Here is a 24,507-nt window from a genome sequence, read left to right on the forward strand (position 1 = left end):
CCCAGAGAAGCCGCCTCCCACCAAAAGTTTCAGATACATCGTTTTCCCTCCTCTGGACCCTGGAACATTCCGTGGCGACCCTGGCTCACATCACTCGTCAGTGGCAATCCGCACGGCCCTCTGAGCTTCACCCTCACAGGACGGCCTCTGGGAGCCTGCCCTCGCCTCGGGCATCATGGAAGCACACAATGAACCACAGTGGCTCACGTCCTGCCACCTGTCCAGGCCTCCAGCCAGGGTCTGAGGCTTAGTCAGCAATCTCACCCTCCAGAAATGAGGTGCCTGTCACCGGATGAACCTCAGGCCATTTCAACAGAGACAAGCACTTTGCCATAGAGATGCTGGTAAACTTCCAGTCTCCCTGTCAGAGTCCCTTTACCCTCTCTTTGGTTTCAAAACCACTGCCTGAGTCAAGACTGCCCTCATCCTGAAAGACTGCTGAGAGGTGGTTTCTGGGAACTGGTATGCTCGCATCACCCCAGGGCTTAGTTCTGTGCTGATGCAGCGAGGGTCACCACCTAGTAACAGACCTGTAAACACCCACATCAGGGACAGACAGATCGGATGATGTTTGAAAGTTCAGCCCCACCCCCTTGGCCTCTCCGGCTGAAAAGTCACCCGAGGGCATCCTACACTTCCTTCCCTTCATTTGGCCTATGCTATCTTCCAAGAAAAAGAACAGCTTTTGCTTCCCCCTCCAAGGCACCTGTTATACAAGAGAGTCTTTTCTTTGTTTTTAAAAGATTTTATTTATTTATTTGTCAGAGAGAGAGAGAGCATGCACACAAGTGGGGAGGGTGGGGGTGGAGGCAGAGGGAGAAGCAGGATCCCTGATGCGGGACTCGATCCCAGGACCCTGGGATCATGACCTGAGCCGAAGGCAGATGCTTAACCAACTAAGCCACCCAGGCACCCAAGAGGGTCTTTTCTGACCCCCACACTGGCTGTTCGAAGATCACTACATATCTTTAATGTAATATTTGTTCAATATTCCTTGCAAAGAAAAAATTAAGTATTTGCTGGATACATACATACATTTATAAAATCATACTCTTCTTGATATATCATGAAAGGCTGTTCATCTTGGTAGTGTTCCACTAAAGCTAATTTGTGCTCAGGAGGCAAATAAAGACAATATTTGGTAAACTGGATTGCTCTGAATTAACTAAAATAAAATTCAAATTCGGGATTTTCTTGCAGGGCTGAGAGTGGAAAGGGGCCATGAAACAGTACCCTGAAAAGAGCGCAAGCTGTGGTGCCACAGGGACACAGGTACAACCTTGGAGAAGCTGCTCACCTCCACTGAGACTCAGTTTCTTCATATGTAAATTGGGCGAATACCTCTAGGGTATTAAAGGTATTCAGTGAGATGCTGTATGTGAAATATCTAAAACAGGGCCAGAAACATAAATGGAGTTATTTCAGCAAGGAACAAGAGAGGTTACCATTTGTCCAGTGAGTATTTCACTGTCTCTCAAGCTTCCCACGTGATGCTCCTTCTGCCCAGAATGTGTCCCCTCTTCCTTCTCTCCATCTCCTTTGTCCAGCTATTCAGTTTTCTTCTCCAGGAAGCCCTCGCTAACTCCCTACTTGTGGATTAGGTCCTCTCCTATCAGGACGGTCCATTTCCCCTCCGCATGCACTGATTTCTCCGTCTGCCCAGTCACACCTAACCCTAGGTCTCCAGGAGGAGTGGCCCATCTACCTTATTCACCGTGTGTCTACAGCCCGTGCTTGGCATATTGTGGGTTTTCAACAAATACTGAATTGATGAGTGAATGAATGACAGCCATCAGATGACTTCCTAGAGAAGAATAAAATCCAAAGAAAGTAAAAGTAGTTGCATTAACTATTTTGCCTTCTTATAATTGCCTTTAAACCTCCTTGAATTCTTTCATCAATACAGAATCTATTCCTAACCCACAGTAGCAGTTTGTCCTCTCTACCCCAAGAATGTTGTACATTATATGCATTTATTATAATAATTGTATAATAGGGGTGCCTGGGTGGCTCAGTGGGTTAAGCATCTGACTCTTGGTTTTGGCTCAGGTCATGATCTCATAGGTTGTGGAATCGAGCCCCTCGTCGGGCTCCACATTAAGTGAGGAGTCTGCTTGAGATTCTCTCCCTCTGCCCCTTCCCCCAGTTACACATGCTCTCTCTCTCTAAAATAAATAAATCTTAAAAAATAATAATTGTATTATTATAAATAATTATAATCTTATTATAAGTATTCCTCAATTCTTCTTTTTAACACATGATTATGAAATGTGTTTATCATGTTTGACATCTTTCTAATTCTTAAATTGACTATCTATAAATCACAGAGATCCTAAGGAAGGAGGAAATCCTTGGTTAGAAAAGTGTTAATAATTTACTAGATGCAAAGTGTACTTTTACCTCTGAACAGCAGGTGGGTAGAAAACATTACTCATGTTTTTTAATCTAAGAATTTCTTACATTTTTATGGCCTGTTCTTTGGGCTTATTTATGATGGTTTGTGACAAAGAGACAACCTTTGCTATCATGATTTATACTCTTCCAACAAAGGAAACACAGAAAGAGATAAGAAACCCAAATTAAATCATGGCACTAGATAAGAAAACCCAAATTAAATCATGACACTAAAAAAAAAAATAAAAAATCCAGTGAAGAAAAGGGGCTACTCATAATTTAAAATTATGGACAATGAAAATATGAAAATTCTCAAACCCTAAACTACAAAATCTAGCATTTACCAAATAAGTAATTTTCAGAAGCCTGTGTCCTATATTTGTGGCATTATGAAATAACGTCTGGCTATTAAAACATTTTTTGAAGGGACTGTTTTCATTTTATTTGGCTATGCTTTTGTTTGGAAAACCAAAGAGTATTTTTTTCATATGGTAAAGTGTTAGTAGTTGACAGCAGATATCCCGTATTCTTCTACTTTTTTCTATTAATGCCATTTATCACAAAACTGACCTGGACATCTGTTTTCATTTTTAATGATGCTTTTAAATTCCTTGATGTTCGAGTGCCAATTCTAAAACTTGACTGGATTTCAGGGCAAGACAACTGCCTTAGAATCAAGGAAACCAGGAGAATTGAGAAGAAAAAAATCCTGCCTCTGAGCTGTACCAATAAAAGCTCTGTTCAAGACAGAGGCCAAAGGTTAATTGGGTAGAATAGACAGTGGTGCATGCCCAGCAACCTAAGTACTACACAGGTATACACAAGCTGAGTACACACCGGTGTCCAACCTGCACCCTCTTCATAGAGGAATTAATAGGAACTAACTGATACTAATAAGGCCCCGAGAACACAACTGCCCCATTAATAGGGCCACATAAGAATACAGACACAGTCTTTGATTTTGTGTAGAACTTGGAAGCAGAGCAGACGTTGAAACTGGGCTTGCAGGTAAATATTCCAGACTGAATTTCACATCACAAACTCAAAAATACCAAAACCTGGATGTGGAAATCATTTGTGAACTATTTCCAGGCTTCATAAAGAAGACTTAAAGAATTAGAAACACAAACATACAAATGTCTATGGTTTTTAAATTTACTTTGCCCTGATTGCCTACACTTTGTGAAATTATTTATCTGTTCCAGACCCAACTTTGTTTCTTATTATAGCCCTATAATTTGGTGGAGAAATAAATGCACATATGTGACAATTTTTTTCCTCTCCGTGTAGATATCACCAATACTAAGTTAAAATGGAGTCAAAAGAGGAGGCACAAAATATTAATTTCCTTCTAAGCTTATCAATAAGTATCCTTAAGTAGATCAGATACTTTTATTTCTAGAACCCAAGGTTCTCAGTTTGCCTTCAAAATTAGTACATGTAAATCTTTTCTTATATGAAAATCCTACCCAGTGGACATGTTTCACTTCCAAAGGATATTTGGAAATGATTTACCTGCCCATACACCAACGACAAGTGGGAGATGGTCTCTGTCTCTAAAGACCAGGCATTTACAGAGAACACCATGCTCCTGGAACCCAAGGATTCAAAAAAATAAAAGAACATTCTGTTATGCTTCCTCTCTTCTTTCTTCCACAACAATGAATTTATACTCTTGGCTCCAAATCTGTTAGGAAGTTACCCAATGTCACAATTCTTTACCCAAAAAAGAAACAGAATGAAAATATGGAATAAAAACCAATTTTTGAAAAATTCTGGTTGACAAAAATTGGCACAAGCGCAATAGATATATTAGTAAATTCTAAGATAGAAGATCTTAGTACAGTATTAAGTTTCCTAGAGGCGACTGATACAGTCTGGGTCATAACAACTTTTGTGGTTACATGTGTATAACATGGACACTTTAAGCTACAGAGTATCACTAGCAAGTCGGTATGTCTTCTGTGAAGCAAAAACTATTCTGTGATAACTTCTATTAAAACCTTGACAATCGGTGTGTTTATTCTATTAGAAATCTGGAAAGTTACTCCAAGAATTGGACCAGGTTCTCAGTAACACAGTTTAACTTGTCAAAAAAAGAACACACACACACACACACACACACAGAGAGAAAGAGAAAAAAGTGGAGTAAAGGCAAAATTCACAGTCAACTCCTTTGGACTAAAGGTAACAAATCAACTAGCCATAAAATAAAGTTTTAGGGTAGAAAAAGCCTACTCAAATTACATCTTTTGAAATTAAATTATTATGAAATTAAATCTAGACAAGTGTGGAGACCCTAGAGCAAAAAGATAAAAGTAGATGCACACACAGTGTGTGGGAGTGGGTGTTAAGATCTGCAAGTGAATGCTATAAACAGAGTAAAACAATGGCTGTAGAAACCCTTGTGTTTGACAGATTGACACCTACAGAAAGAGGAACCATATGGCTGGTTTGGTCCTAACACAGTCTTTGAAATGGACCCTTTATCTCTTCTACCTAAAAATAGCTTAGTAGTGATATACAGACATTTAGCAGAGGAACCACTTAGTTACCCCTAAAACACTCCAGAAGCCCCTGAGTCAGCTGGAAGGAAATTTAGAACTCTACTGACCAGTTCAAAAACCACTGTGGTAGTAAATTCAAATCTTTCAAAAGTCAACAGATATTAATATAACTTGCGGGTGAGCGGCAGAACCTCAAAAAAAGTCTCAAATACACACGTCTGATCTTAATGTCAGCCAGCCCCGGGGCTCCATCCTTCTCTTATTCTGTGTTCCTCCTACTCCCTGAATGAGCTTTACAGACCATCTCTAAACTGAGGACTCTAACTTGACATCCAGTAGCTGGGATCAAACACTAATTTAGAGTCAGCCTTGACTCCTCAATATGGAGGGAAGGTCTGTTGGCTCTAGCTTCCAAACGTGTGTAGAAACGACTTCTCACCACCTCTAGCGCTCATTCCCTGCTGCAGGCTCTTCCTCACCTACCTGGATAGCTGTTGCAACCTCCTAACTGGTCCCTTCGCCCCTTCGTAGTATTCTCAAAACAGTGGCCAGAGTGGTCCTCACATGGGGTGATACTGTTCCACTCGACTCTAGATCATCCAGTGATTCTCCCCTTCCCTGGAGAAAAAGCCAAAGTTCTTTCAACTGCCTGAGAGGCAGTGGTGCCCAGACCCCCTCCAGAGAAACTAAGTAGCCAGATGCTGCAAGACGGCCCTCCGCTGCAGAGTCACCTGCTGCAAGGTCACAGAGCCTTCCCGAGGCAGCCACATCCAGGGACGAGTGACACAGATCGCCAAGGCCCAGAAGGCTTACCCCGACACAGGACCACTCGGAAAGGCCAGTCTCGGTCCAGGGCCCCACGTGGTTGGGCCTGCCCTGCAGCTCAACCTCTGCCTCTGTCCGCCTCCCTCACACAGGTCTCGACCCTAGAGGCACTCCGTGGTAAATGCCAGGCAAACCAAACTCCACCTTAGAGTCTGCTTCTGAAGAAGCCAGATTGCCACGAACATCAGACATGACCTGGCCCCCTTTGACCTCCCTGACTAACCAGTGTCCCCTGCTTGCCCTGCTCCAAAGCACACTGGCCTTTGCTGTTTCTGTGAGATGACTGGCATGCCCTGGGGCACGCCTGCCCCTTTTGCTTGGAACATACTTCCCTAGATATACACACTGCTTCTTCCCTCATCTCCTTCCTGCTTTGCTTAAATGTCACCTCCCAAATGCACTTGCCCTGACCACCCAGTTAAGGCCAGAAACAAGAGGGAAAAATATAAGGAAGGGCAATTCTCACTTCCCCTAATGTATTTGCTTACCTTTCTGGGTACCGATCGCATTTTGAAGAGATGACTTCACTCATTTACCAAAGAGCTTGAGAATTGCTGTTTTTAAAAGCATATAAGCAGTGCAATGGTAAAAACACATGCCCCAGGCTCAGACAAGCCCTCTGCACCATGTGCCTGGGGCAAGTGACCGCCCTCTCAGCCCCAGCAAGGCTGGTTGTGAAGTAGGGATAATGACATTCCCTCAAATTCTTAGAAAGGTCATAAGGATCACATGACTTCATGTAGTAATGGGCTGTGAAAATTGGAAGAGACCACGTAAACTGGGAGACATCCCTATGGGCCACACAACCAAAAACCCACTGGGAGTATATTTGCATCCTCCTTACACATCAGGACCCTAGGAAGTCATTTTGTCAGTTGTGCTGGACCCTGAGTGGCTGAGAACTTCCAGCAAAGCACAGGGCTGGGCCTAGGAGAATAAGCACCACCCCAGGGGCCCTATGACAGCCTAAGGACTATTGCAAGAGTAGACACCCACCAATGGAGTCTGAACCACTGGGACACAATCTTCGATTTTTACCCTCCTTGCACTGACTTTAATTACTTCAGTCTTTGTTCTAATCTCTAAGGTCCGTGTGAAGAAAATCACATAGGATTTCAAATATCTAGGTCTATATATGTGCATCACAAAAGCTTGAAACTTTAAAACCAGTCCTATGTCTGGTTATTTGAGATTAGAGGCCTAAATCTTTTCATGTGTATTTTCAACCCAGAGTTTTTATATTTATCTCTGTTTCTGTGATTCAACATAACTGTACTTGGCTTAAAAATAAAACAATAACTCCTCCAAAATCTCAACTGTGTTTATGTTTGCTTCCATTCATTTTTCATTTACTAGAGTGAAATGTCCTTGCCCATAACCTCAAATCCATAAACGTGATTGATTTCAGAGGTTGCACTCGAGGCCCACCCCACAAAGCAGAGACAACAGACCACCTATAAACTGGCACTAATGAAAACCACAAAATATAATCTCACATTTACCATCACATTATTCATCTGCCTTTTCAGATTTACCTGCAGATCCCATTATAAGCTATTTCTTTATTCCTAAAGAGAGAATCAGAGAAGCTTATGTTTAAAACAATAGGAATGTTCATTTTAGAGATACCATTAAAAATTATCCTATAGTTAAACATTAAAAGTAATAGTACCATTTATTAAAATGATAATAATAATAAATGGTGCTATAGAGGGATAAGGAAAGCAGATCTTGTCCTAACCAATGACCACACAGTAGGACAGGCCACCCTCTGGACCCAGGTGCTGTATCTGGGAAACTCCCTGTCTGGGGTGAGGCAAGTTCATTGCGGGGGGGGTCCCCCTTGGGAAAGTCATGCTACGTCAGATCATCCAGGATCTTCTTTAAAGGAACACTCTACTAGAAACCAGCTTTGCTTTCGAAGCCCTCCTTGAGGGTATCACGCACTCCTCCAACTTTTCTTCAGGGCTTTATACAACTTAATATTCAGGCTAGGGAAACTGGAAATCTCCTCCAGGTCAAACAACTCCTTAAATCTATCTATAAATTTATTTTCTTTCTCCAACCTGAATTTCATGACCCAGAGGATGATGGTAGTTTCTTTGCACAGATGGTCAAAAGTAATGAGGAGTTCTTCCAGGAAAGGGTGGGCGTAGACAACGTCAGCTGCCAGGATGTAGTCAAAATTGTTGGAAGACCTGGGGAAGTTCTCATCTAAAGCTACGCCCCAGGAGAGCTCTTTAACCCGAGGCAAATGCTTGCATTTCATTTTGGTGTTTCGGGAAATATTATATTGCAGGTTTCCAAGTAATTCAGGTAAGTCTGTGGCAGTCACGTGTGCACCTATGTATGAAACAAAGAACAGTAGGAAAAGTAACCCTCGAGGGATAAGGTAAAGCAATCAGTTTTCAAGCCAAGGTGCATTTGCAATTCTGCACAATCACTAACCCCAGGGAAAGACTGGTCGGTACACACAGGAGGGAAATCCCTTCAAAACAGATGCTAAGGCAGCTTTACACTTCCCCTTAAAAAAAAATTTAGATTCCCACTGCACTTTTTAACTCCCTTGCATTTTTCTGTTCTCCTGGGTTTTTTGTTTGTTTTACCGTTGTTGCTGTGGCTATTTGTTATTTATCTACTACATGCTAGGAGAAAAATAAGCTAGAGAAAGAGAAAAATCAAAATATTTGGAACCTTCAGTGGAACAATCAGAAGTCACTGTTGAAAGGCACATCTGTTCTTTGCTAAAAGAATTCTGAGCCCAAGTCATGTGAGGTCAAATGAGTGTATTACAACATCAGGCATCCTGTTGTTGAACAAGAGGAGCTCAGGTGTGGAAAGAGGGCTTTTCAATAGAATTACATTGGAAGCATCATGACATCCATGTTTATGCCCAAGTTTTCAGCTTGACCCCCTTACAAGTATGAATCTTCCCATCAAAAAATGTTTAAAACCTAGCCACAACATGTGCATAGTGTTCCTACAGCCAAAGACCATAGATGCAGGACAGAATACTCAGATGAAGAAAATATGAACAATCTCCAAGTTAAAAGTGAAGAGTAGAAGGAAGAAATTGGGAGAGGCAAAATTGTAGAAACCGATAATCAATAAAATTTGGCCCTAAACTATGAGCTGTGGCAGAGCCTGAAAATAATGAGTAAATAAATCTAGGATTGGCCAATTCCACATCATCGGACAAGAACAGACTGGGGTAAGAAATAGGAAAGCAGAACTGGAAGAAAAGTCTAGCGCAGCCCAGCTCAGTTAAGAACCCATTCCTTAGTCACACTGACAAGTTCCTCTGGCCATTGTGATTGTATTTTGTGGGAAATATTAAAGTGGGAGGACAATATGCATATCATTGGCAGAATCACAGAAATATGTTGGCACATTCTAGTGTGGGTGGGTCTGTCATTTTCAACAAATCCTTTTAAAATCCCAAGAAAAGGGAGATTCCCCCGTCCACAGTGAATATAAACCATCTGACTATTAAGATTTTTGTGTCTAGAGAGGTAAACAAACACCAGTCTTAGAACACTAACTAAACAAAGCCTCTATCTTTTATTATTTGTGTCAAGTTATACAAGCAGCCTAAAAGGATCAATTCTTTTTAGTGAAACAAATGACTTCCCAAAGCACAAATGTGCTCCTGATCAGGAAGCCTTCAGGTATAAATCCAGTGGTGCCACTGACCACCCATATTAAACGGAATGGTGACTTTAGAAAGCAGTATCAGGAAGGAGCAATTTTTTAAAAAAAATATTTGGGGAGGACTTCATTTCCCCAGTGTTTAGAAAGTTGTAAATGGCTAAATCTTGAATTCCTCTCAAGATTTTAGAGTGGCAGGTATGCACTTCTAGAGATCAAGAAAATCAAGACAGATTTGGGTAGCGCACACCAGAGAAGGCAGCTAAATTAAGGCAACGAAACAGGTAACAACAACAGAGAGAGACTGAAGTGAAGCAGGCTCAGGCATTCATAGAGACTGTCACACGTGTCATGAGAAAAGGAAATGCTGGTGAGAAAAGAAGGGGGTCCCCAAAGAAGAATGGAGATGAACTGAGAAAAGAAATTCAAGGGGAGCCTGGGTGGCTCTATCAGTTAAGTGTCTGCCTTCGGCTCAGCTCGTGATCCCAGAGTCCTGGGATCAAGCCCCACATCAGGCTCCCTGCTCAGCGGGGAGCCTGCTTCTCCCTCTCCCTCTGCCTGCCACTCCCCCTGCTTGTGCTCTCTCTCTCTCTGTCAAATAAATAAATAAAATCTTTTAAAAAAATAAAATAAAATAAATTTTAAAAAAAGAAAAGAAATTCAAGGGAAAATGTGTAAAATTAGAAGCAGACATGATTGATAATACTCCTTCGTTCTAACAGGTGCTTTTTCATGAAAGCATAGGACTTCAAAATCTACAAGGAATGTACAGCTACCTGGAATGTTGAAATATGGCTAACATCTAAATAAAGACCACCAGAGCCAGCAGCAGAAGATTCTGTCTGGGCCTTGTGGCCCACACGCCTCCTCCAGCAGCCAGGAGGCCTGAGCGCACCTCCCAATTAGAATACACTTGTGACATTGGTGCTCCATGAGCAGAATTAATACAACTTCCCAGAAAATTCTCAAACAAACCAGTAAGGTGACTTTAAAATTGGTAGTGTTTCTTGATGAAGCCCATTCAAACAATTAAGGAGTTAAAAATAGGCCTAGGTCAGAGTAAACTGGATAGTAAAAGCAGCTAATAACATCTGATCATTAAATTCTCTGACCCCGTTCAATCAAAAATACCTACTTACCAAGTAAACTTGCCACGATGGAGACTAGCCCTGTTCCAGCTCCAATTTCAATCACATTTTTGTCAACCATATTATAGTGCTTCACATTTGTTTCCAGAAAATAGCATAGAACGAGGGCCTATGAAAGTTTTTAAAAAAGAAAAAAGTAGTGCTTGGCAAGTAATAACAGAAAGTAAAATAAAAGTCTATTATATAAGTATACTATATACACTAATGCTATGATGCATGGACACATGTGAATGTATGTGTGAATATGTTCACACCACTACAGAAAATTATCAACAGAAGTACATCCTCCAATAGGTTCAACATTTAGACTAGAAAAAGTCCTTGAGGGTTGTTGGGGAGATAAGAGAAATGAAACTATGGAACTCAGTTGCTTAGATATGATTATCTTTAAAGAAAGCAACTTATAGTAATAATAATAATAGTCACTTAAAAGAAGTGTGTGGGATTGGGGCAGACAGTGGAGAGAAGAGGGGGGGTCTGCACCCTTCATGGACAACTGGTAAAGGATTGGTGACCTTGTAGAACATTCTGCATGTTGAGACTGATAGATTTCATTATGATTATTTAACTCAAATGGAGCCAACTGAATGGGAAATAAAAATGTTTGCTATTCTAAACTCCCACAGTCACAAAACACTGAAGGTTTAAACAGCATTCTCTATTAATCCTACAAGTCAAAAATAGAATTAATTGGTGGAAGCATTTTCCCAATCTCGTGATTTCTAAGTTTTAGCATTGTTTGAGGTCACAAAATAGAACTGTGGAACCTATTTTTTCCTTCCAAATAGTACACAATAAGGAACAAAACTGGTTGGAAAACCATTGAAATGTGCAAATTCTGTGTGAAATTATACCGATGGCCAAACAACAGCACCATAACAATCCATGGCTTCAGTAATCCGAATCTCATGACCGACAAAATGAAACCCCTCCCAGGAAGTGGTTGTTATTAGACTTGGAACAAAACATCTTGCCATGATCTCTGCAACCACCTTCTTGTTGTCATCATCTCTCTTCTCTGAAAGGAAAAGAAAAAGTCAATGGTTGTGGTTGCGTTGGTAAGAACCGGGAAAAAGAACCTGATGGAAATGTAGCATTTCTACTCATTCTAAGTTACTTTTGAATATTCATTGACTTTAAGTGCAGTGTAAGAGTAAGGTAAACTATTTTAAAATAACTCATACTATAAGCTAACATTTCATACATCCACAGCCACATGAAACAAATAATAATTCGTTTCTGCAAAGCCACATGAAACAAATAATAATTGATATACTTTTTAAAAAGCAATATATTTCAAGGGCTACCAATCTATTCATCTAGAACAAGAGAGAAAGATTGGTGATGGAACATAAGATCTTGACTATTCACAATGGCTACATAGTGTAATTCCTGTCAATAATGTATAGTAGTATATCCTTTATGACCTGCCTTTACTTAGGCAAAAGATATTTAATACCATCCAAAAACACACCTTTGTATTATTTTATTATTACTTGTTTTTATACCATTACTTTGGGCAACTCATGGCATCTTAACATCCGCGACATTGGATAAAGTTCATAAGCAACAATACCAATTACTGAGCACATAGTTAACAAGCCAGACCATGTTAAATATATCATATATGATATTTCATGTAATTTCATTTTATTTCATGTAATTTTTGCAATAATTTTGTGAGGTAGGCATTATTATTTGCGCTTTTACAGGCAATAAAACTAAAATTCAGAGAGCCTTATTAACTTGACCAAGTTCATGCAACTTGTAAATGAAGGAGCCAAAATATGAGTTCTTTTTTTTTTTTTTTATTGTTCCAAAGCCCCCTCTCTACTCCTAAAAAGCTAGAATGTAATTTAAAAAAACTGGTTGTCTCTAAGAATTTACAAACTAGTTATGGAGCAAGACACACATCTTTCTCTACGTCTCTATTTCCTCCTTTGTAAAATGTGAAAGATAGAAGATAGCACCAAAGAGTGCTGGGTGATTTAAACAAGATGCTGTATGTAAAGTGCTTAGCACCTTGGCTATTACATGGAGCTCAATAAATCATTATCATTATTATAACTTATTATATCTTGGTCATGAAACTAAATAATATTAACATGATCACCATATAAACAAAAATATTGGATTGTGAGGTATCAGAATTAAATTAATTGAAAATTCTATACTTACTCATAGAAGCAGAGAGTAGAATGGTGGTTGCCAGGAGCAGGGGTAGGGGAAATGGGGAGATATTGGTCAAAGGGTGCAGTTTCATTTACGCAAGATTAGTAAGTTCTGGAGATCCAATGCATAGCATGGTGACTATAGTTAATAATAATGTATACTTGAAATTGGCTAAGAGAGTAGCTCTTAAGTGTTCTCATCACAAAAACAAGAAAACAGTAACTATGTGAAGTGATGGATATGTCAATTAGCTTGATTGCTGTGTTCATTTCTATATATCTATACATCTATACATCTATATATATATCAAAACATAATTCACACACCTTAAATATCTACAATTCTTACTAGTCGACTATAACTCTAGAATAAAAGAAAATTCTAGAGTTAAATAAGTAAGGGGGAATGCACTGTGGTGAGGGTCACTAATGAATGGCTTCAGGAAGGAAATGTGTCTTAAGTTTAACCTTTGATCTATGATTTGCATTAATAGAGAAGCTTTGTATTTCTTATACCAATTCTTAACACCCATTGACTTTTCAAGTCTCCTTTCTATTCTCTGAGTCTGGCTAGAGTCCTGCTAGCCACTTCCCCAACCCAGCACTCAATCCAGGCCTAGTTCTCTTCAGCATAGTTCTTAATGCTTAAAAGAAGAAGTAGGGAAAGGGAGGGGCAGGGAAGGAAGGAAGGGAGGGGAGGAGAGGGGAGGGGAGGGTGGAAGGAAGGAACATACGGATGGATATACATACAAGGTGGAGTCTTGCCTGATGGGAGTGCATCATGACCTGATGGGCATGATTAACTCACACCTCAGTCCTGAGATCCAAAAATAAGCAAGTAAATAAACAAATAACAAATACAAGTATTTCCAAGAAATTTGGGGGCAATACAAAAATTTCTTATTCTGGTCCTCATAGAAGACAATCTCCTCCTAGAAAACTTATTTCCCAAATCTCAAAAATTAAAAACTTTCACAATTTCCAACACTGCAATTATTCAAAGTTTTAAAACAGATGCATCACTCAAAAATAAAATGTCATAGAATCCTAGAATGTCAGGGCACCTGGGTGGCTCAGTCACTAAGCGTCTGCCTTCAGCTCAGGTCATGATCCCAGGGTCCTGGGATCAAGCCCCACATCAGGCTCCTTGCTCAGCGGGAAGCCTGCTTCTCCTCTCCCACTCCCCCTGCTTGTGTTCTCTCTGTCAAATAAATAAATAAAATCTTTAAAAAAAAAAATCCTAGAATGTCAAGATGGAAAACACTTCAGATACCTTCTATTGCACCTCATGCTCATGTTGGTTGTAAACTACATATCAGCTTGTTCAGCCTCTTTGAATATTCCCAATAAGGGTAAATATGTTACTTCACAAGATACATTTAGAAAATATGATTATTGAAAATTCTTCTCAATATTAAGCCAAAATCTGACACCACCGATTTTTTGTCTATTACTCCTAAAAGTAAGCTCCAAGGTGAGCAAACTTTTATTTTTAAAACATGTTCCAAAATTTTAGGACAGAGGAAAACAAGCAAAAAAAAAAAATTTTATATATATATATCTCCAGTGCCAGTCTTAAAAATTCTGGACTCAAGAGTATGTGAAAACCTCAAGAGACTTTTAAACTTCTCCACTGCATTGAGGCAAGAATAAGTAGAAGTGACAATGTTGAGTCCCTAAGTCCTAAGAGATGTTATTTCCAACTCTGTCCTATGAGATCTGATAACATCATTCCCCAGTATTCAGGGAGCAGAATGGCTAGATGGAGGTAGATCAAGTTTGACATTGTTGAAAACTTCCCTCAGAGGCCACAAACCTGGGGGGACTTCCTGTCAATATGATTTCCTATCCTATATTTTGTGATCCCTCAGTAGAGTCCTTCTAAGGATCCACACAGAAACAGGTACTCCTCAAAAAAACTCTAACTTAACTTAATGCCATAGGAAGGGCCCAGTCTACACCCACTCCACCACCAGCACAAACACTGACCTTTGGCAGAGATACAGGAAAACAGAGATGAAAAACTGATATTCTTCAGCAAGAGCCACCTCTTCAAATCCATTTCACTGTACTTCTTCAACTATGGCATGCGTTCACATGCAAGAAGAGCTCTAAGAACCAAAAATATAGGGGCGCCTGGGTGGCTCAGTCAGTTAAGCGTCTGCCTTCAGCTCAGGTCATGATCCCAGGGTCCTGGGATTGAGCCCCGCATCGGGCTCCCTGCTCCGTGGGGAGTCTGCTTCTCCCTCTCCCTCTCCCCCTGCTTGTTTTCCTTCTCTCACTGTGTCTCTCTCTATCAAATAAATAAATAAAATCTTTAAAAAAAAAAATTCGTAATATGTTTTACTGGAACTTGAACTTTCATTTCATTATATTCACAGGCCTTGCTGAGATGGGGTGGGGGTGGGGGCAGCATTTGCTGCAGAAGTTCCTTAGGGAAAAGCAGGAAACAGTAATTGCGTCCTTGACCTTTCGCTGAATGTGCCCTCTTGGGCCTCCTTGCATGCCCTTTGTAAGTGGAGCACTTTTTGACAAGTCACCCAAGGTATCAGGGATTAATAGATGTTAGAGTACACTAAATCCCAGGAGCATCTCCTAAAGTTCCAATCTTTGATATAAAAACTTTGCCAGTGAATATTTACTGCTACAACCTGACGTCTTTGACTTTGCAGTTTCTTTTAAAGGTTAGTGGACCAGATTAATGCTACAGTCCTAACAACAGTATAATAACAAATGAGTCCTGGTTTTTTACTGTCTTTCTAAATAAACAAAACTAGCCATTTTTTTAGAATGGCCACATCTTTACCTTCATAAGGAAGTGAGATTTAAAAACATGTATGTGAATATATTATTACAATCAAAAATTACTTACACCTCCCAAAGTAAAAGATCTTCAAAGAGATTTAATGAAACAACAATAGCCACTATTAATTGCATATACACTTAAAAGAGCACAGCTCTATCCATCTATATGTGGTCATTCAAAATTAATTACACACCCAGGATGACTATGTATCTTACAGAAAATATTGTCAGGTTGAATAAAAATTAATTGATAATGTTTTATATTAATATTCTCTTTTGGGGCGCCTGGGTGGCTCAGTTGGTTAAGCGACTGCCTTCAGCTCAGGTCATGATCCCAGGGTCCTGGGATCGAGTCCCGCATCAGGCTCCCTGCTCTTTGGAAAGCCTGCCTCTCCCTCCCCCACTCCCCCTGCTTGTGTTCCCTCTCTCGCTGTGTCTCTCTCTGTCAAATAAATAAATAAAATCTTTAAAAAAAAAAAAAATTCTCTTTTGCATTTAAATACTATATAAACACTACAGGCATTCCTTAAGAAGTCAGTCTCATAAAATGTTAGTATAATTTATAACAGGAAACCAAAATGTACCAAACTTGGCTGCTTAAAATACTTTGTCTAGATGTAATATGTAGGATTTTAAAAGCAAATATACACGTGTGGTTATTTCTATCTTAAAATTTTGACTGCTGTTTTTCAGCATTAACTTTGATTTAAAGATTTTGAGGTAACAATTTTAACAGCAGTCATTTATTTAAACCGAAAGACATGTTTAAGTTTTAGCAATATCACCACCTTGATGACAAGAGCCTCCAAACTGAAATCTAGTGGAAAGAGCAGCACTATATATCCTTATGTGAGCCTTGTAATAAAAAGGAGAAATCTATCCCCCAAATAATATTCAAAGAATATGTTCCTTAAAATACATGCTTAGTTATTTATTGAATATGGGATTGAATCTTGAGAAGATTAATGAGTGATTAGAGTAGATATTCTTTGGCCTTTAGTTAAGATTTGAAGAGAAATTTCCTCCAAAATTTAATAACATTATCATACAATAGAATTCTAATTTACATTTCTGAAGAATATTGTTTCCACACATATTCTCTCCTTGTTACCTAGCACTTAGGCCCTGAGACAAGTAACTAAAACTGAGTAATGTTACACAAAATGTTGAATCTTGACTTTCCTATATGAAAAGCAGAAAGCTGTATCTTTTGATAAAAGCTATCTACTACAATCTTAAGAGTGTATTTTATTAATGAGTTTAATATTAAAACATAAATATCAAAACAAACTAAATAAAACATAATCAAGACAATATTACAATTATGTTGCTATTTTGGGCTTATTTTAATGCTCTTTGATACAAAAAAGACTTCACACGATTTTCCTGCTATTAAATCTTTGCTGATAGTGAATAAAATCTACCAGGTGCTCTTGTTCTCCTGAGAATTAACAATTTCAAGTATGAAGTGAAAATTAGCAGGATTCTGCTACATTATGATGATGCTTTTCTTAGGAGGAAAATCTAACAGTGAATTCACTTCAGAGGCTAGATTACAGCTAGCCTTCAAAAACAGAAGCACCATCTATATTTTTCTCTTTTATACTTTTAAGGTCAATAACAACAATACTAAATGGAAGGGTCATATCACAGAAATACACCAAAAAATGTCTTTAATAGCTATGACAGGTGAATTTAAGCTTCCATTTGAGGGCTATCATGAAAACCTGTCAGCAAAATTTAAAGTAAAATCCCCTCTACTACATGAAAGGGTCTTGTCATTCAACAGAATCTTCTATTCAAAGATGAATGTCATGTGTCTCTTAGAAATAGCCAGAGATTTAAAAAAAAAAAGTTAAAGATATTTTCCAATTAGTAAATGGTCACAGGCTAACTGAAAGATAGAATTCTGAATGCCTCAGCAATGTCAAGGTCTTGGGCCTGATGTTAAAATTAATTCTTGAAAAGAGTTCACGAATATTTTTTGTCTGGAGGTCTGCTTAGTTTCAAGAATATACAGAGGTTATCTTTGATCAAGTGGATCAAATGATGCTACATTTACAGAAGAAGGACAATTCATCTTTTACTGGGCTGCTCAGGATGCAAGTGGGAAACAAAAACAAAACAAAACAAAATTAGTTGTACTCGATGTCTGCTGCTGGATTGTTGTGGGGACAGACACCTAAGCAATTGTGAATGAAGTATGATAAGCACAATAAAAGAAGTATTTCTAAAGTGCTTTGGGAAGCACCACTGGTTGGTGAATCAGAAGAAGCATTCTCAAGGAGGAGACATTTGAACATGCGGGGGGAAGAGGAAGGCGGCCAGGCCGAGAAGGGAGATGAACCGCCTACCACTGCGGGGAGACAGGCCAGGGGAGTGGTCAAAAGACCCATGGAGCTGGTTTCCAAGGTACCTGTTGGGGTGTTGTAGAAAATAAGCCTACAGAAGCAGGTCGGGGTTGCACTTGCGGGAACAAATAGAACAAATGTTGACCCTTGTTCTCTAAGGTGAGGGGTTAGGGCAGGAACTGACGTGAGCAAATTTGTCACTGAGGCACTCACCTCTGGCAGCAGCGGCTGAGGCTACACTAGGAGCTCTTGGAAGACTACTGCAATAATCCAGGCAAAGCTGAACTAAAGCAGCAGCATTGGGTCTAGGAGCCAAGCATGAATTCCTGAGCCTTGGAAGTGGTGGTAGATCCCCACTCCAGGGCAACAACTGACAGGCAAACTTGACACTCACACTTGTGTTCTGAAGACGTTTGAGGCAGACTGATATATTTAAGAGTGATTTTTATTCAATATGTGGAAAATACATTAGTTTTAGCTGATAGTTGTTCAGGTTACTATTTAAACACATACCATGAGTTGATGAATGATTCTCACATTAGTAATTATACGTGCTGTAGTCCTTCAACCACTACGTTAAAACTACTGCCTCAGACTATAGTTTGATACGTCCCTTAAACAGCAATAGAATTACTCAGATAAACTTTCTTCTTCATAATCCAACTCTGTAAAGATTTATAAAGATGCTTGTGAACGATTTTCACCTGATATCCCTAAATAATACATTATACTCGGTTCTGAGAGGAGCCAACGGACTGGGGACCAGAAACACAAGATCATTACCAATGAGCAAACTGCAAGTCCAACAGGCCTCAGTCATAGCTAATTCATTCATTCACTCATTTTATTCAGTACCTGGGTGCTATGAATATAAAGATAGAGCAACATATAAATGTTATAACAGACTCAAAAATAGATAGAGAAAGCTCCACATCTTGCAGAGCTCAGAAAAGAATGACCTGAGGGCGCCTGGGTGGCTCAGATGGTTAAGCGTCTGCCTTCGGCTCAGGTCATGATCCCAGGGTCCTGGGATCGAGTCCCGCATCGGGCTCCCTGCTAGGCGGGGAGCCTGCTTCTCCCTCTGCCTCTCTCTTTCTGTCTCTAATGAATAAATAAATAAAATCTTTAAAAAAAAAAAAAAAAGAAAAGAATGACCTGAGCCCTGATGATGATGAGTCTACGAGTCAAATAAGAAGACAAGACACATCGTGCAGAGAAAACAGCACATGCAAAAGCCCACTGGCAAAAAGACTCTTGGCAGTTTTCCAGTTTGGGAAACTCTGAGAACTAAAATGTAGGATGAGTGGCGTTGTAGCATGAGATAAAATACTTAAGTCATGCTAAGAAGTCTTGATTTTGTCCTATTGGAAATAATGAGACATGGAAGAATTTTAGGCAGAAGGTGAATGTGACAGGATTTGAATTTTTGAAGAGATCATGCAGCTATAGAGAAAACTAAAAAGGAAGATGTAGAGAGGATAAAGAAAGGGCCCTGGCCCAGAGTGGGGCAGCCAGGTAGGCAGAAGGTACTTACAACAGTCCCAAGAAGAAATAATAAAGACCTGAATCAAGACAATTGGTGTCAGAGGGTATGAGGAGTCAGGAAATATAAGTTGGTAAAATTGGTGGGATGGAATGATGAACGGTATGAGGAGGAGGGACCAGGATGATTCTAGATTTCTGGGCAGCCAGGAAAATGAAGTTGCCATAAACTGAGATAGAAAATATAGGTTGGGCAGGGGTGTAAATCTGCAAAGGGAAATTATTTTCTTAACATGCATTACTCTGTGGTATGACACGCTGGCCACAGAGGTGTGCCATTCAGGTTAAGGGAGGGTGCCGCTGGGAGCACAGCTGCCCAATGGCTCCAGCTCGGTCCCTTTGGCTCCTCAGAGGCCATGACTCCCCCGGGACTGCCCCCTAACGCCACTTCCCTCCCCTTCCACTGACAACATGCGTCTAGTGGGAGACTTGCTCCCTCTCCTCTCACACGTGTCAGAACTGCATCGTGATCTGATGGCTCTCCCCACCGACTTCTGTCCCTTCTTTCTTTATCGTCCACAAACATTTCCCCCAGTAAATCTCCTGCACATTTAATCCCATTTTGGCATCTGCTTCTGGAGGGCTCTGAATGGACACAAGGTAGTACGGAGGACATCAAGTAAGCAGTTAAAGGGGCAGATTTGGGAGTCATGCACAGAAATCACTGAGCCTTGGGTTAGGACGAACCTGCTCCAAGTCCACAGAGCCTGAGGAGCTATGTTATAACACACTGCCATGTGGGATAACAGCCGGAGGGTAGCTGTCAGCAAGAGGTAGGCAACACAAGATATTTGGAATAGTTAATGTGGATAAGGTTTTAGACAGCTTAGACTCTTAATGTAGCATTAGAAACCATAGACAGAGGACTATTTGGTATGTGCCACAGTCCTAACTGTAATCTGTGTATAACTTAGTGACATCCTATAATTCTTGGACCTTCAGGCAAGCGCTGAAATAGAACTGGGCTATAGGTTTGCTCCATCTTTTTCAAGCACAAGATACTAAGTATAAGAGTTAGGACAGGTAAAGTCAGTATCCTTCAGCACTAAAGAACTGAGTGTTCCTCTGGTTAGTGGACGTCTTTCCAACAAAAAGCCATCTGACTCTGCCCCCACAGCACACACTTAATCTGCCTGTGAACATATTTTTAAAGCTTTAGGCTATCTAGATGATTATGGGTGTGTTTTCTCGTGTTATAAAAATTTTTAACACTAGTTCTGTCTCGACCTTACCTTGAACTTCTCCCATTTCCTTTGTAATTTGACAAATTATCGTATGCACAGTTGAAACCAAGCATTGTTACTAATGATAATGATAATGATGAAATTTTATTCATAAACTGCACAGAAATTGCATCTTCATTCAAATCATCTAAATGGTTGGATTCTCTAAGTGATTACGACTTCAAATGTTTAGGTTTGCAAAAATCACTACAGTAAAACCATTGCGTTAAAGCCATGTAGGCTGCCAACACTGGGTATACTCCCAGCTCTCTTGGCCTAAAGATATGCTCACGTAGGTAGAGGCCACCTGATATGCCTAAAAAGGGGGGGAGGGCGGGGGAAAGGACTACAACTCTTAGAAAACATCCATGTGTAGATAAAGGAGAGAGAAGAAGAAAGAAGCCAAGATAATTAAATTTGCATGACAAATGTTCTACAAAAACATAGTACTAGCTCTTCAGGTCTACATCAAGAGTGTCTGTCTGCACTTTTCATTTCAAGTCAATGGGGATAGCTACATTACATAATCCATGCAAAGGCACTCTCGATATTTAAAATGATGTAAAAATGGGAAGTCTGTTTCAAATAACTACAATTATAGCAGAATTCAAACTTAAATTCTCCTTATACTGAAAGGTCAAATCACATTATGTATTTGTCTCTATTAATACATCAGAGGAACCATAAACACAGACTAAAAATGTTTTTATAGTCTAAAATCATCTTTCATGCAGGCATTCATAAAAACTTGTAGCCTTACACAAAACTATTTTTATCTCTCTTCCTATCTAAAAAGAAATATGTTAGAAATCACAATCATGTATGTAGTGTATAGCACTTGGGGAAAAAATTTATTCTTCTTTTTCATATCAAAAAAAAAATTCTAACTACTTAGCAAGTCTATATATTTAATTTGTCAAAATTATCCCTAACATATCATCAGGACCATAGGTATCAGAGTAGACATTCCGCATTATTATAGATATTTTCAGGTTAGCAAATGCAAGCCAAGATGCAATATGCAATTGACAAGTCTTTGCTCTCTTTAAGACGTTAGGGAACACTGAGAAGGTAAGCACTTATATTCTATTAGTTGTTTGTCTTCTTAGAATTGGTCAAATTATATAAAGAAACATAAAATAATTTACCTTTTTCAACTCCTGGATCCATTAAGCGATGAACTAATGGATGGCTATATATTGATGTTTTCTTGATCATTTCTTGAAAACTAGGCAAATAATACATTAAAATATCAACTGGTAATAATTAATTCAAAAGTGTGTGTTAAGTGCTTTTATATACCTAATAAAGCTGAAGTAACATCAAACATACCATAGAAAATTCTATTAAAATTTCATATATTAATAAATTGTGATTTAAGATAGACCCCCCCAAACACAATCTATGCAGTACAAATCAAAATTTGGACAAAGGCTTCAGAGTCAGAAATTTTAAAAGCTACTGGAAGAAAAAAAGACATTACTTCACTAGAGACTACCTCAGCTATCACTAAGAAAGGCATCTTCTTTATATTGACTGGTCGGAGAGCAATCTTCACATTTAAGAGGTGATTAAAACATTGGGAGAAAATGAATTTCGTTCAGTGTAGTGAAAACCACAGCATTAATCTAAAATAGCAACAGAGGCAAAGTTCACTTGTTTCTATCAGTACATCATTAGTAAGAACCCAATGTCTAATAGACCAACCACCAAATGGTCTTTTGAGTAGCTTTCACATTAAAGAACCCATATACCATGTCACCAAATATATGTAAAATTGAAGAAATTAAAGTTTTTTGTGCCTCTCAAATAGAGCATATCATGTGAATAAGTTTAACCAACTGTTATTCCAGCTTCAGGAAAAAACGATTTGATGTTTTACATTTCAGTTTTGGTTCATATTATAAATAATCACCGTACTCCCGTGAATTTATATAGCACTCCCTTCTTCCAAGGATCCCAGAACACTTTTCACAGCCACCACATTTTTCTTTGCAGTATGTCTCAATAAGTTAGAAGACAAATCATTTTCTCCTGCAGCTTACAGATGAAGAAAGCATGAAGTTAAATAACGTCCCTGAGGTCACCAGCTAAACAACAGCAAACGTGGTCACGCGTTTTGTTCCCAATTTAGTTCCTCTTCCATTTAAGGAAAAAAAAAAGCAGTCTTTACTACACGTGTCTGCCTGAAGGTCAACGTTTGTTAAATGTTAAGTCCGGACATACCTAAACGGGTTAGCTGAGTTCTAGAAGTTTAAAAAATATCATCCACACAGCTTTTGTTTTGCTGGAGAGACCTCTGAGGGTGCTTGGAAAGGCCAGCTCCGAAGCAAGCACACTGGCAGCAAGTCCTCGCAGGAGGGATTAGGATCCTGACAGCTGCAGCTTCCAAGCCTCGGGGGTACAGCAATGAGGCTGGAATGCACGTAAATAAGGGGGCTGGAAAATAGGAATATTCCCTGTGTCTCACAAACAGAGCTAGAGCCAGTGAGTGAACATAAACCAGTGCTACAAGCGAGTGAAGACTATTTGAGCAGAGCGACCCCTTTTTTAACTTCGATGCCAAGAGTTATTTAGGACTCCACAGCTATGACGTCCAGTGGGACGGAGGCTGCGTACTTTTTCTGTCACATGTCTGGGTGTGAGCATCATTTTTAGAATCAGACAGCCGCACCAGAAAGTTAGAGGATGTGTGAAGTAGCACTCTGGGCACAGGCATCCAACTGTAATTCCTTCCGACTAGGACTGAAGCGGAAGGCGGAGGGTGTCTGTTACCCGAACAGTTGCACGTGCACACGCATGGCTGCATCTCAGAGCACGTATAAATCTCCCTGGTCACTCAGAATGTCCTTAATAAGAAGTTACTATAGGTAACAAAATCGAGCAATATTGTAAAGTTAAATAAACTTAGAGGAGTGTAGGTACAGCTTCTAAGAAATACTTTATACAAAGTTGGCTTGAGGTCACGTGAATGTATTGGATGGGACTAGCAGTCTGGGAGCCTAATTTTATTTTATTTTTTTTTTAAGATTTTATTTATTTATTTGAGAGAGAGAATGAGAGAGAGAGCACATGAAAGGGGGGAGGGTCAGAGGGAGAAGCAGATTCCCTGCTCAGCAGGGAGCCCGATGTGGGACTCGATCCCGGGACTCCAGGATCATGGCCTGAGCCGAAGGCAGTCGCTCAACCAACTGAGCCACCCAGGCGCCCAAGGGAGCCTAATTTTAAATTTGCTTGGGATTTGAGGTATTTACTTAATGTGTTTCTTGGCTTCCTCATCTATAAAACAGGGATATAAAAGGTACTCTATATATCTGTGAGAGGAATATGGTAGGTAAAAAAAAAAAAAAAATTCTGCAAATTGCAAAATCCTAAACAATGAAAACTATTATTTATAGGCAGTTAATTCTGGGCAGGGGACATCCTCTTTTTTGGCTTTCTTTAAAACAAGAATAATCATTTGGTGAATAAAAATTACCTGTCTTTTTCAAGGAGTTATTTAAAAGATCATGAAACCTCAGTGCCAGATTTCTTAAGAGGCAGAATCCCTAAATAGATCATTTAAACTGACATGATGACAATGATTATTTCAGTTACACTGAACTGTTTGAAAAGTACATAGAGACCTCTGCCTCCACCTGTAAGTAGCTTATAGCACACCTCTGCTTCCGAGAACTAGAAAAGCAGATTACACACACACACACACACACACACGTGGTCAGGAGAGAGCTGCCAAGGTAGCCAAGAATTCCATGTTTTTGCTGATTATTGATAATAAAGAGGCTGAGAAGCCAAAGGGAAGGCAAGGAAGGATGCCAGGAGAGCTTCACGTGATCGCACAGAATTGGGAAGACAAAGAATAGTGTTTGGAGCTGACAAGGCAGCCAGGAATT

At 39.6% G+C, this 24,507-nt stretch overlaps 1 protein-coding gene across 2 annotated transcripts; it reads right to left on the reverse strand.

Annotated features, from left to right (window-relative positions):
* Positions 1-7,082: 7,082 nt before the first annotated feature.
* On the reverse strand, positions 7,083-23,582 carry LOC118009250. 2 transcript variants are annotated; one of them, XM_035003069.1, is made up of 5 exons: positions 22,530-23,582; positions 21,763-21,842; positions 11,377-11,540; positions 10,514-10,631; positions 7,083-8,069 (listed from the first exon to the last, which is right to left on the reverse strand). In XM_035003069.1, the coding sequence occupies exons 2-5, from the start codon at positions 21,830-21,832 to the stop codon at positions 7,666-7,668; spliced, it is 756 nt and encodes a 251-aa protein (XP_034858960.1). In that variant the 5' UTR covers positions 21,833-21,842; positions 22,530-23,582; the 3' UTR covers positions 7,083-7,665. The 2 variants fall into 2 exon arrangements, with proteins under 2 accessions (XP_034858960.1, XP_034858961.1); XM_035003070.1 differs by lacking the exons at positions 21,763-21,842; positions 22,530-23,582 and adding exons at positions 13,444-13,510; positions 14,683-15,596.
* Positions 23,583-24,507: the final 925 nt, after the last annotated feature.

This window comes from Mirounga leonina, unplaced genomic scaffold, assembly GCF_011800145.1.
Source record: "Mirounga leonina isolate KUSES-001 unplaced genomic scaffold, KU_Mleo_1.0 Mir_127, whole genome shotgun sequence".
Taxonomy (NCBI): Eukaryota; Metazoa; Chordata; class Mammalia; order Carnivora; family Phocidae; genus Mirounga; species Mirounga leonina.

Coding starts and splice junctions, on each gene's coding strand:
- LOC118009250 (XM_035003069.1), bottom strand. CDS start 21,832: ATGATCAAGAAAACATCAATATATAGCCATCCATTAGTTCATCGCTTA. Junction 11,541..21,762: donor GGATCCAGGAGTTGAAAAAG/GTAAATTATTTT, acceptor TTTTCCTTTCAG/AGAAGAGAGATGATGACAAC. Junction 10,632..11,376: donor GTGCTGTTGTTTGGCCATCG/GTATAATTTCAC, acceptor AAACTTTCATAG/GCCCTCGTTCTATGCTATTT.